The sequence below is a fragment of the Sphaeramia orbicularis genome, chromosome 11, assembly GCF_902148855.1.
Source record: "Sphaeramia orbicularis chromosome 11, fSphaOr1.1, whole genome shotgun sequence".
NCBI classification, from domain to species: domain Eukaryota; kingdom Metazoa; phylum Chordata; class Actinopteri; order Kurtiformes; family Apogonidae; genus Sphaeramia; species Sphaeramia orbicularis.
The window spans coordinates 12,181,510-12,196,091 of NC_043967.1; the positions used below are offsets into that span (position 1 = coordinate 12,181,510).

At 38.3% G+C, this 14,582-nt stretch overlaps 1 protein-coding gene across 1 annotated transcript in view; it reads right to left on the bottom strand.

The window, feature by feature from the left end:
- Window positions 1–1,887: 1,887 nt before the first annotated feature.
- Window positions 1,888–14,582, bottom strand: part of elp2 (elongator acetyltransferase complex subunit 2) — a 67,407-nt gene continuing 54,712 nt past the window's right edge. The window contains exons 19-20 of the mRNA XM_030148132.1: window positions 6,125–6,246; window positions 1,888–2,043 (exon numbers count right to left, since the gene is read on the bottom strand). Of these exons, the coding sequence (XP_030003992.1) occupies window positions 1,903–2,043; window positions 6,125–6,246 (263 nt within the window). The 3' untranslated portion in view covers window positions 1,888–1,902. The remainder of the gene's footprint in view (window positions 2,044–6,124; window positions 6,247–14,582) is intronic.

Sequence of the window (14,582 nt, forward strand, 5' to 3'; positions counted from 1 at the left end):
AGTTGTGAAATGCAAAAATTACGCTGAAGATATGAACAATCAAGGATGTCAAAATAATTTTAGTTCACTTCCATCTAAAGTAGGTCAGACCAGTAAAATACTATCATAATAAACTATACAGGGTGGGGAAGCACAATTTACAATATTTTGAGGCGGGGATTGAAAGACAGTGTATGACCAATTAGTTTATTGAAAGTCATGAGAATTTATTTGCCACGAGAAAATGTACATAATAGAAAATGTTTTTATTCTATGTGTCCTCCTTCTTTCTCAATAACTGCCTTCACACACTTCCTGAAACTTGCGCAAGTGTTCCTCAAATATTCGGGTGACAACTTCTCCCATTCTTCTTTAGTAGTATCTTCCAGACTTTCCCGTAATAGTTTTGCTCATAGTCATTCTCTTCTTTCCATTATAAACAGTCTTTATGGACACTCCAACTATTTTTGAAATCTCCTTTGGTGTGACGAGTGCATTCAGCAAATCACACACTCTTTGACGTTTGCTTTCCTGATTACTCATATGGGCAAAAGTTTCTGAAAAGGTATGGATAATAGTGTTAGGTATGATTATGACATCAATATATGTTTGGTTTCAAAACAATTGACGTAGTTCCTGCTGAGGAAAAAACAACTAAATGTTCATTGTAAATTTTGCTTCCCCACCCTGTAGAAGTACAGTTTTATCAATATTCTGCCTCAACGTATCATTTATACATGCATGCAGTACAGGTCAGATCTACAAAGGCACAAAACATTTAGTAACAGTGGCAGAATGTTGTTAAAATTACACTTAATTTTCATTAGACATTTCAGGTTGTTCATATTTGTTCAGATTATTCACATTTTATTCTTACAGGACAGTTTGTTAATGTAAACATTCTCATAATTTAATGTTTTTTGCTCTAAATCAAAGAAAAAAAAAATGTTGTCATTATTTATAGGTTATTATGATATTATTTTTGAGTTTGATGCCCTCACTTGCACTTTGCAAATTCATCCCGCGGGCCGGATCTGAACCTTTGGCGGGCCGGTTTTGGCCCCTGGGCCGCATGTTTTACACCTGTGATATAGAATAATTGTAAAAAATAAAGCTGACTACCAAGGTTATAATAGTTTTGGATTTTTAATCATAGTTTGGTTTTATTTAGTTTTGACTTTTTTTCTCTAATTCAGTTAGTTTTAATTAGTTTTTAGAGCAGGTTTGCTAGTTTTTATTAGTTTTCGTTATTTTTTAAATGCTTATTTTTAGTATTAGTTTTTTTTTAATATCTTTTCTCTTCTTCTCCGTCATATTCAAATAAATCCCAGACAGGACTCTGCTGCTTTCTCCCAACTTTAGCCTCCACGTTTCCAGGTAGAGTGGGGACCAGAAGACGATTGGAAACCACAAGTGACGGACTGTTAAATATCATACGCTGCCGCTAGCTAAAACTGCTCGAGGGAAATAAATCGATCTCATATCAATCCAACATTGACAAAGACGAAAACTAAGGTAATTTAATCCATAATTTTTATACGTTTTAGTTAGTTTTGTAAACACACAATACAGTTTCAGTTAGTTATCATTTTTTTCTTTTAACTGTAGTTTTTATTTATTTCAGTTAACAAAAATGTTTTTACAATTCTAGTTTTCGTCTTTTCGTTAGTTTTCGTTAACGATAATAACTTTGCTGACTACTTTGCGGATTTCTCCTATTGCGGGTTATTTGTAGAACGTAACCCCCGCGATAAACGAGGGACCACTGTGTCTAATTTTTTCTAGATATGATAATATGGGCATCCTTCCATTTAAACAGAATTAGGTGCCTAGCCAACAAACAGCAAAAGGCCATCATATTTATACAACAAGGAGCATCGAAATCCTCCTTTTTAACAGAGGTAATAATATCTTGTATATGTTTCACCTGTTATCAGAGCAGAGTACAGGGCAGAAGGCTACAGCTGTGGCCGAATCGCCTACATCCAAGATGGAGGAGCGAGGTTTAATCTCAGGAGGGAGTCCAGGGTCTGCAGCATCCTCTAAACTGCCCCAGACTATCACCTGGACACAGAAAATCACCAAGATGAATCAACAATCATGTCTGGAGAAAACTTTTGCACAGGAAATGAGCATCTTCTGCACTGAGAAACTGTTAACATTAACCCAGAAAGACCCAGAGCTACTTAGGTGGCAGTTCCCAGATGAATTCTTCTCTCTATTTAAAGGAGCTGTATGTAAGAATTACGTTCCAAGTAATCATAAAATGGCCCTGAATGTCACCAGACGTTAAGGAATCCTGTTCATTTCAAATACTGATATCACTGACAGTAGTAGTCCAGCCAGAATATTCGCATTTGAAAAGCTAACTGTCAGCCCACAAGTAATGTTTATGTTGTCATTTTGTGTTCTGGTCTGATGCTCCACCCATCACCAAGTCAGTGGTGTTTTGGCGTCCAGGTTGCCAGTTCCCATCTAGGTGTGTTAATCTGATTTCACATAATCAGATTACTGCCATTATCGAAATAAAACCTATCAGATTATACCGTTTACACGATCACTTGAATAATTTGAAAACTCCAGAAATCGGATAATGATCGGAGTGTTGGTGTGTATGTAAACCAGTGGCGATTTCTCATAGACTGCAAGGGAAGCTCGGCTTCCCCTAAAATTACGAAAATTAAATGGTTAAATATGTTCCGTTGTGTTGACATTTTATTGACCACAAATGTGTTAGAACACGTTCATCTCACAGACGAGTTCGTTCAGAATCAGCTTTATCACAAATCAACAGACTCGATGTTGTTCACTTCTCATACATTCCCGTTGCGCTGTTTTCTCATTCGATCTCTGCTCAGTGCATTTGCCCGTAGACGCTCAGCGTCCATGCACTTCAATGGGACTGAGTGGAAGTTTTTTTCATTGCCTCAAAACTGGACGGTAATTGGATAAATGCCACAATGTTGTCCCGCCCCCGGACGCCAGGCGTCTCTGGGGGTGAATGGAGCTGTGGACGGAGCTCGGCCGGGCTGGACGCCAGAATCCCACGTGCTGATTGGAGGATCAGTCGAAAGGCTGAATCCCGTTTGATTGACAGCTGTTTTCAGATCTACTCCTTCACTGACACAGTTCAGTTTAATACTGTCACACATTCTGCTGTGAAAGAGAGAGAGAAACCACTACGAAATTACTCATTCGTTTCTTGTACTGTAAATAAAACACACTCATTGTACTTCCTTGTTTCAATTTAACATACTTTCAGCGTTTTCTTGTTTCACTTACATAATTTAATCATTTCTTGTACGAGTTTAATATCGTTTTGTAGATAGTTAAATCAATCAAACTGTCGGCTAGGTCGGAGTGAAAGGAGCTTCTGTTGTTTAAAAAGGCTGAAGTCTTACACCCACAACACACTGGGCCAAGGCAATCTGAGCAGAGAGGACACTGGTCCAGTCCCTGGAAAAGACGCCTACTTGGTACGATAAGGTCACTGAGCATTTTCTTTAAAAGGAACGGAGGGCCGAATGTATGTTTAAATAACTTGACAATTTTTTTTTTTTTTTATGTAAGCCGACAATGAGCTTCCCCTGTCTGAAGGACGAGCAGCCGCCAATGATGTAAACAGACTTGTAGAAGCCAATAATGTAATAACAACCGATAACGTAATAACGGCCGATAATGTAATAACGGCCGATAATGTAATAAATTTGCCATTTTTTAAATGTAATAGGCCAATAATGTAATATCTGGCCAATAACGTAATAAAAGTCCTAAACCGATAACATAATAGCTTTTGGCCAATAACGTTATAACTTATTATGTTATTGGCTAAGAATTTTTTTTTTTTTTTTTTACTAGACCAATAACGTAATAACCAGCCAGTAAGTTATAAAGTTATTGGCCAAAAGTTATTACGTTATCAGTTCAGGACTTTTATTATGCTGTTGGCCAGATATTGTACTATTGGCTTATTATATTTTAAAAATGCCAAATTTATTACCTTATCGGCCGTTATTACGTTATTGGCTTCTACAAGGCTCATTGAGAACACCTACTGACCTTTATCTGGTAATCATAGATGGCAGATAGACTCAGCTTTGAAATCACCCATAATGCACGCTGACTTCCTCCCTCCATGTATTCACTTAGATCCTAGTGTTTGTGGATAAAATATAATGCACACTTTGATATAATATAATGCACTTTGTTTTTTTTTCACTTCAGTTAGTTTCACCTACTTCTGCATGTTGAGTTTGAATTTCTAATTCCTATTTAAAACTTATCAGATTATACTGTTTACATAAGCACTTGAATAATAATTGATAACTCCAGAATTGGGATAATGATCATAGTATTGGTGTGCATGTAAACGGGCTCACTGATCCAACTCCATGGGTTTTATTGGTGAATCAATGTTATAGAAGATGACGGTGTTTCCTCGGTAACTACAGACTCTCTGAACGTCCAAATGGGTCATATCTGATGACCATGAAAAAATGACTAAGTGTATTTTACAACACTTATTTGCATGTATTGATAGGATTAGTGCAGTGGTTCCCAACCTTTTTTGGCTCATGACCCCATTTTCACATCACAAATTTCTGGTGACCCCAGACATTCAAAAAGGAGACTTTTTTTTTTTTTTTTTGCTGAAATTAATTTGTTTTTCATCATGTAATAGTTTGCTATAACATGTTGCAAATAAACGTTAATTTTACACGACATTTAGGTTATATAATGTAAATTTTTATTTGTAAGTTTTAATTTTTAAATTTTTTTTTATCAATTACTAAAAATTTCAGGCGATCCCATTTGAATTCCAGGCGGTCCTACGTGGGGTCCAGATCCTAAGGTTAGAAAACACTACATTAACTGCTCCCAATCCCCTTTTTAAGTTGTGTGGTACAGTCTGTTCTTTCTCAAACTGATAAAATCTTGCACCACAAACATCTGAAACCAGTGTTCAAGGGGTTAAACTGAAATGAGGAGGAAAGAGGGTCTTATTTAGAGGCTCACCTGGGGTGTATATCCACCAGCAGCACCAAAGTTTGCATGGGAATAACGTTGATCCTTTTACAGGTTAATCTTGCCACTTTAGAAAGTTTTTTTTTTTTTTTTGTCTTTTTTTTTATCAATTACTAGAAATTAGTGATGGGAATTCTGGCTCTTTTTAGAGAACCAGCTCTTTTGGCTCGGCTCACTAAAAAGAGCCGGCTCTTTCGGCTCCCAAGTGGCTCTTAAGATTTTTTGGTGTTTCAATTAATTTATTCCCAACAATAATGTAAAGTTATGCGCAATATGAATTACTAATGTAAAAAAAAACATGCACTATATCAAATGTTTATGTAAATGTAAATACACCTTTACTTATACACTTTACAGAGTGATTAAAAATAAATAAAGTAGAAAGTGCAAAAAGAAATGCTTAACTATTTACAAATGACCTTCACCAACTTTTAACTATTTTAAACTTTCAGCTTTCACAGCGATGCTGTAGATACTGCAGTAGCAGTAACAGTTGCAGTAGACACACTGGTACCTTCATTAATATCTCGTTCACCTACTTGTGTTTTTTCTTCCAGTTGCTCTGATGGATGAACAGTTGTCATGTGTCTGTGCAGGTTTTTGTGGAACCAGCTCTATATGAGACTTTTGTCTTGCACACTCTACATTCTGCCTTAGTTTGGTCAGTGTCGTTGAAATGTGTCCAGATTTTGCTGCGTTTCCTGTTGTCGCTCATTTTCTCAACTTTTTTTTTTACCTTTCTAGTCTGTTTGCATTGTGGTCCCTGCTCTCTCTCTCGCTCTCTCATCTCTCGCGCGCTTGCTGTGTGTGTAACTCCGCCCCTCTCCCCTCTGGTCGGGGGGGGACGGGACAAAGCGGCTCCCAAACAGGAGCCGGCTCCCGTCGTTCACATCAAAGAGCCAGCTCTCAGAGCCGTTTCGTTCGCGACCGACACATCACCACTAGAAATTTCAGGCAACCCCACATGGTGTCCCGACCCGAAGGTTGAAAAACACTGGATTCGTGGATCAACAGGCATTAAACATTTTACATCAGTAAATGACTTTGGTCACTGGTGAATATTTGGGTCTTTATGGGTTAAACCTAAACTAAAAACTGAGCCTAGGTGTTGAAAAACTACCTTTTTGTCCCGACTGGATGTCACAAAGTACTTCCCATCCGGGCTCCAGTCACATGACCAGATGATCCTGCTGTGAATGGACGTGTCCTTCTCCGTGTGCGCGTACAGAGAAAACTGGGGTTCTGCTCAGGCACAAAACAAACACAAAAAATACAGAGAATAAATAAATAAACAATGAACTCACAAACCAAGTACCTGCTATCAGTCTCAATATTATGTACACTTTGTCATGGAAATTATGTAGCGACACCTTCATTCTTCCTTTTCAGTGAGAGACGAGCTGGCCATCAAAACTTTGTGTGATGATTATTGCGGTGCCACATGACATCAGCGTGTCTCTGTATCTGTAGAACCGAAGGCTCTCCTGAGTGACAAATAAATAACCCAACAAGACAGAGAACCTCATTCCAGCCCTCCATTTCAGTCAGTTTTGGTTTATGACCTGCTGTTGTTTATTTCCCCAGCCTAAGTCATTTCAGACCCCAGATTGCTTTTCCCCAGAGAGCTTGTTTGTATGCTGCAGGCGGCCGCCGCTCTGCACGTCTGCGGCGGCGCTGGTCCCTGTCGGCACAACACACGCACATACCCAAGCCGGCGTGTACACACTGCTGTAAAACCACTGCCTCTCCGCCAAAGCGTCCTCACGGCGCTCCATGGAATGCACGCACATATCTGAGGGTGTGTTGTTGTTGTTGTTGTTGTTGTTGATGTTGTTGTTGTTGTTGGGGGGGCACACGGGTGTTGTACTTTGTCCCGTTAACACTCTTATCCGTGGACCTTGAGGGACACATTAAACCACGCAGACGATAAGACAACATGAGACTGCTTTCAAAATTCTTCAAGATAAAAGAGTGTTTAACCCTTTCATGCATGAATTATTAGACCCTTAATCAAGATTTTTTTTCCTGAGTGTTTTTATTCCTCTTTAGGCATGAAAAAAACATGCCTAAAAAAAAATTTTCTTATGAACCTATTTTTCATGGAGCTGCAAAAATGTCCACTCAGCCGGACGCCACACATTTAATTTTTGGAGCAAAGAAACATGTATTTACTGATATATTGTGTGAAAACTATGAAATAAAAATATTTTTAATGCTTATTATAGGTAACTTGTTTCTCAGACAGGGGTAGTTGTTTGTTTACTTGCTTTACTAGTTTGTCTGATAAATGAATTACCTATAATAATTATATGTGGAAGACAGTATGAACCTTTACCAGATATTTTTAATGCTGCTAATCTGATGTTTTCTTACATTTTAACACTCTAATACCAGTCATTACTCACTTCATGGAGATAATATGAAAAAAAAAAAAAAACAACTTTTTACAAAAACTGTTATTTACAGACTAATAACAACAATTGATTTACATTTAAACATGTTACTCTTGATTAGGTTTATCAAGAACAGCAAATTTACAGTAATGGTATGAATTACAGTGTATGGGATGATGCATTTGTGTCCACTGTGTTGGCTGATACGGAACTAAAACAACAAAATCCATGAATATACAAGAGAACAGCTGGAGAAGAACTGTCCACTGTAGTGACCAGTATGCATGAAAGGGTTAAAGTCCGTACAGAAAAAAAAAAAAAAAAACGACAAAGGTAATCATCTATTGTTAACCGTTTCATGCATAGTGGTCACTCCAGTGGACAGTTATTCTACAGTTGTTCTCTTGCATATTCATGAGTTTTGTTTTAGTTCCATATCAGCCAACACAGTGGACACTAATGCATCATCACATACACTGACATTCATACCATTACTGTAACTTTACTGTTGTAGATAAACCTGATCTGCAGTAACATGTTTGAGTGTAAAAAATTACCAACTGTTATGAGACTTAGGTTGAATAGTTATTCTGTTTTATTGTTAATTGTGTCTCATGTATGTGTTTTATGTTGTTTGGACTTTGTATGGCTGCTACCTTGGCCAGGTCCTCCCTTGCAAAAGAGATTCCTAATCTCAGTGGGATTTCTTGGTTAACACTTTCAGTGCCATGGGCCGATTAAATCGGCTTTACGAAAACAACCTGTAAAGTGCCACGGGCCGATCAGATCGGCTTTGGAGAACACGCCATATTTGTGTACAAACAAACCATCCACCCCCATTTCTTTCTCACATTTTGATGACGTTCTTTCTGTGTCCCCCTTTTGAGACCAAGCAGACGGGAATTTGAGGTCACGTGACCGAATAATATTTTTATATCTTTTTAATGTTTCTTATTCTCCGGTGTTTCATCAGAGGGAGCCCTCCATGCCGGGGGGCGGCTGTGGACTCCGGGGGCTGTGGCGCCTTCTCTCACTGGGGTCCACTCCTTTCTGGTGGGTGGGGGTCCCAGTTGGCCCTCTCCCACTAGTTGGGATGCGGGGCTGTGTTGCTGGTGCCTGGTCGCCGGGGTCGGCGGCTGCATCCTGGTGCGGATGGCTCCCTGAGACAGCGCCTCCTAAATTGATGTTTTACTTTTACTTGTACATTTTTGTTCTGGTCTACCCGTGCTCAGTCAGTCTTCTTAAGTATGTGTGAGCTTGTGGGTTTGCATGTATATGTGTGTGTGTGCGGGTGAGTGGGTGTGTGTGTGTGTGTGTGTGTGTGTATGCGGGTGAGTGGGTGGGTGTGGGTGGGGGGCGGTACTGATTTTTAAACGGATATGTAAAGCACTTTGTGCTACAGTTTTTAATGTATGAAAAGTGCTATATAAATAAAGATTATTATTATTATTATTATTATTATTATTATTATTATAAATTATGCAAATTACAATCAATAATGAATCGGCTGCGTCCGGTGCGTTTTGGATCTAATCAGCAATCGGTCGGATGTTACCGAGCGGTTTCCTGCAGGATTCTTCAAATATTATAAAAACGACGTGAAATACTGAAAAACGGCCAAATTCTGTGGCACTTTTAAGGCTTATTAGCCCCTTAACTGTCTGGCACTTAAAGAGTTAAATAAAGGTAAAATAAAAATAAAATAAATAAAAATCGACTGTAATGGACAGGTTTTTTTTTTAAACGAAAAGTTGTGGGTTTTTTTTTTTGCATATTATCTCCATGAAGTAATAGCTAGTATTAGAGTATGTCAAAATGTGACAAAACATCAGATTAGCAGCATCAAAAATATTTTTATGTCGTAGTTTTCACACAGTAGACCAGTAAATTCATGTTTCTTTGTTTCTCAAATGAAGCACGTGGTGTCCAGTAGAGTGGATGTTTTTTAAATCTATGAAAAATACAGGGGTTGGACAAAATAATGGAAACACCTTCACCTCAAGATGATAATGCCCCAATCCATACAGCTAGAATTGTTAAAGAATGGCATGAGGAACATTCTAATGAAGTTGAGCATCTGGTATGGCCGGCACAGTCCCCAGACCTCAACATTATTGAGCATTTATGGTCAGTTTTAGAGATTCAAGTAAGACGTCGATTTCCACCGCCATCGTCTCTAAAAGAGTTGGAGGGTATTCTAACTGAAGAATGGCTTGAAATTCCTTTGGAAACAATTCACAAGTTGTATGAATCAACACCTCGGAGAATTGAGGCTGTAATTGCCGCAAAAGGCGGACCTACACCATATTAAACTAGAAGCACTCGGAGAGCGCAGACCTCCGCCAAGGCTGATCAGTGCCCCCCCCCCGTGGGCCCCCCCACCCCCGATCACCACCAAAATTTAATAATTTCTTCCTCATCCCATTTCCAACAAACCCTGAAAATGTCATCCAAATCTGTCCATAACTTTTTGAGTTATGTTGCACACTAACGGACAGACAAACAAACAAACCCTGGCAAAAACATAACCTCCTTGGCGGAGGTAATTATATTTTGTTGATTTTTTAAGGTGTTTCCATTATTTTGTCCAACCCCTGTAGGTTCATAAAAAAGAAATAAAAAAAAAACAATTGCATTGTTTTTTTTGTTTTTTTTTTATGCCTAAAGAGAAATAAAAGCACTCAGGAAAAAAAAAATCTTGATTACGGTTCTTGTAATTCATGCATGAAAGGGTTAATGAAGATGCCGGGGAGAGGAAGAGGAAGGCATGAGGAAGAGGAGAGATAGAGGAGGTGGGCATACAGAGTCAGTCTGTTTGATCAGCTCTGACTTCTGTTAACCTTCCCTGGTCTGGCTAGTGAGACTGTGTGTGTGTGTGTGTGTGTGTGTGTGTGTGTGTGTGTGTGTGTGTTCTTCACAATCACCTTGAGTGATTCAGCAGCCAACCAGAACAGACCGACGTCCCCTCCCCCACTACCCCAAACCCTCCGCCGCCTCCATTCCCCTCAAACAAACACAGCCCGTCCTTCCTGTGTGCACGTCTAACATACAGGCAAATAAGAAGGTGCAGGTTCGGTCAGCCTCTGTCAGCACCAATTACAAGCACCCTGAGCTGCCAAAACGTGGGAGGCAGTCCTCTGGGTTTAGATGTCATGGCGGATCTGGTATCGGGTTATTTGTCCAAGTCGAAGGCGCTGGGATTGTCTCATATAAACAAACTCTCCAGGAACATGCTCTTGTTTACAGCAGAGGTGAGCTCAGAGAGGGGGGGGTGCACAAATTCTACTTTTTCTCCACTGGGTCTGAGCCGATATAAACACTGCCCTGGCACTAAAGTTATTTATCCTACGCTTGTTTAAAAATGTAGCCACCTCTTTAGCTGGCCGGCTTAGGAAACGAATTTCAAACCAGGGACTAGGAATATTAAATTTAAAGAGTGGGAAAATAAGGGTCTAAATATACCGGGTGACTTAAAAAACGGGAACTTTTTAACAATCCAATAAAACCAAGAGTGATGGAAGAAAAATATTTTATTCATAGTAATTGAAACCTTAAAACATGCCATTTAAGAAACAATGACGGAATTTTCATTTTTTAAAAATTACTTCCTGTACAGGGTGGGGAAGCAAAATTTACAATGAACATTTAGTTGTTTTTTTCTCAGCAGGCACTACGTCAATTGTTTTGAAACCAAACATATATTGATGTCATAATCATACCTAACACTATTATCCATACCTTTTCAGAAACTTTTGCCCATATGAGTAATCAGGAAAGCAAACGTCAAAGAGTGTGAGATTTGCTGAATGCACTCGTCACACCAAAGGAGATTTCAAAAATAGTTGGAGTGTCCATAAAGACTGTTTATAATGGAAAGAAGAGAATGACTATGAGCAAAACTATTACGAGAAAGTCTGGAAGATACTATTAAAGAAGAATGGGAGAAGTTGTCACCCGAATATTTGAGGAACACTTGCGCAAGTTTCAGGAAGCGTGTGAAGGCAGTTATTGAGAAAGAAGGAGGACACACAGAATAAAAACATTTTCTATTATGTACATTTTCTTGTGGCAAATAAATTCTCATGACTTTCAATAAACTAATTGGTCATACACTGTCTTTCAATCCCTGCCTCAAAATATTGTAAATTTTGCTTCCCCACCCTGTAGATGGCGTCCTCCTGTACGGATGCATCCTTGAAATCTGCTGTTGAGATTCCTCATTGACCGCTGCAACATCTCAGCTGGGATACTGTGAATTTCATCCTGAATTCTCTGTTTTAACTCATCCAGAGTTCTTGGTCGAGTCGTGTACACTTTACTCTTGAGATAGCCCCACAAGAAAAAAATCACAAACGGACAAATCTGGCGATCTAGGGGGCCAGGAGTACGAGCACTTCTTGGTCTCCCTGTTGGTTTCTTCTTTAGGGCAGATCCAGTCTCTTCAAAGTTATTAATCCAACATTTTATCGCGTGTTTTGATGGAACAGCGCCATGACGTCGTAAGTTGTAAAAACGTCGGAACTCCCTCTGTGCAGCTGTCAAACTATCACCGTTTTTATTAAAACCTTTTTATGGCTAACACACGCTGTTGCCCGTTCCACTGATCCATGGTTACTAAAATGGGGGTGTGTTTACTTGCTCAAGGTCACTGTCTCGCAGTGCTACCACTTGCTCATGTCTGCCAATACGCACTTCAAAAATTCCCGTTTTTTTGGGTCACCCTGTATTTAATGATTTTATCAAAAAAGGGGAAATTATTAACTTTCAAAACTTATGACAGGACTTTGACTTAGAACAGGGGTGTCAAACTCATTTTAGTTCAGGGGCCAGATTCAGCTAAATTTGATCTGAAATGGGCCGAACCAGTAAAATAATAACATAATAATATATAAATAATGTCAACTCCGGACTTGTCTCTATGTTTTAGAGCAAAAAAAGTTAATTTACATTAGGGCTGTGCAATTAATCGAAATTCAATTACGATTTCGATTATTACATGCAACGATTACAAAAATTATGTAATCGAGAAAAAACGATTATTAATTTTGAGTTGTTTTAATTCACGCGCACGCAAGCTACCATGAGCTGCTCTGCCCCACCCCCCTCTAAGCTACTGCTGCCTGCTAGCCGGCAGGTCCACCCCAAGAGGAAAGTTGTACCTAGCGGTCTGGAAAAATGGCAGGAGAATCCCAGCAGAAGTGCTTGGTAAACAAAAAAGGCAAGTCCAATTCAACTGTATGGAATCACTTTGGGTTTGATGAAGAAGACGAAGAGCAAAAACACATCACGTGCAAAAAGTGTTTCGTAGTTGTGTCCGCACCGACCGGTAACACAACAAACCTTTTTAACCATCTAAAGTTTAACCACTGCCACCTTTATCATAATCTTTATCTTATGAAAAACTAAAACGCATAAAAACAACTTCGTCCGCAATGCAATCTTCAGTCTCCGAATCTCTTTACGCTGCAACTCCCGTATTAACCTAACCCTAACCCGTATAACCCTAACGTGCGTATTCTACAGGGTGTCCCATAAGTCTGCATACATAGGAAAAATAAACGTTTCTTGACATAAACCATTTTTATTTATATAATATGCTCTATATGACTGCCATTTTGTCGGGAACACATTTCAATGCGTGTCCTCCGCTGCTGAAGAACTATAAAGAAGAAATATAAAGAAATACATGTTAGAACAATATGTATTATGTGTCCTATGTATGGAGACTTATGGGACACCCTGTAGATGGCTGATGTATACAGAAGGCCTTAACTGAAACCTCACAGCACGCCACTGAATTTACTATGTTTCATACTACATTGAACATACTTGAATTTATAATTTGCACTTTACGTGAGTTTTTTTTTTTTTTTTTTTTTTAATTGCTACAGTTCTATGGCAAGTCTATAGCAGTTTAATTCCAGTGCACTATTTGTTTACAAAAGGAAACATACTTGAATTTACAGTACACTTATTTGATTTCAAAGATTCTTTTGTTTTGTACAAAAGTGAAAATACTTTGTTTTAGTGGTTAAAAGCTTTATTTATGTTTAAAGAGTATATTTTACATTGTTTTGCAAGAAAAAAATAAACAACTTTAAGGTTAACAAATAATCGTTTTTAATAATCGTGATTTCAATTATTGCTAAAATAATCGTGATTTTTTTTTTCCTATAATCGAGCAGCCCTAATTTACAATATGAATAGGGTTTACATCTACAAACTATCGTTTCAAAAGATGTAAATAACATGAACAAACTGAAAAAATAAGTGTAATTTTAACAATTTTCTGCCTCCGTTTATCATTTACACATGTACATTATAACTTATAGATCACAGTGGATCTACAAATACACAAAACATCTAGTAACAGGCAGAAGATTGGTAAAATTGTACTTACTTCTCTGAAAACATTTCAGGTTATTGGCATTTTTTGCAAAATTATACTTTGTTTTAGTGTAAATACATGAAAACATTTACATTTACAATGAGAAACATTTAAAGTTGTCATTATTTATATGTTATTATGATAGTATTTTACTGGTCTGACCCACAGTAGATTGAATTGGTCTGAATGTGGAACCTGAACTAAAAGGATTGTTAATATCTTAGCGTAATTATTGCATTTCACAAATTCATCCCAAGGGCCAGACTGGACCTTTTGGCGGGCCGGATTTGGCCCCCGGGCCGCATGTTTGACACCTGTGACTTAGAACATCGTGACTTCTTTGTGTACCTTCAGATCAGAGACAGTTATCATAAAGAGATAAAACCAGAGCTCCCAGGTGAAATAAACCAGATAACTGAGATAGTAGGTAAAGCGTATAAGAACGAAGGAGGAAAAGTGATCTCCGAACTGTATCAGGGATTAGTGTCGAACAGGAAAACTTCAACTCTGTATATTAGAGATAAATGGAAAAAAGAACTGTTGGTAGAATTAAGTGATGATACATGGTATGAAATATGTCAAACTCAAATGATTACATCTAATTCCAGAAATTGGAAAATATTTTGTTCAGGGTTCCTACTGGTTTCCACAAGTTAAATTTAAGACTGTTAAGACCTTTTTAAGACTACTTAGAACAGAATTTAATGCCCATTTCACAGCCTATTTCACAGCCATACTGACAAAAATTTGTGACTCATAGAATTTAGGAAAATGCGTTTAATTACTCCAACGTCGTG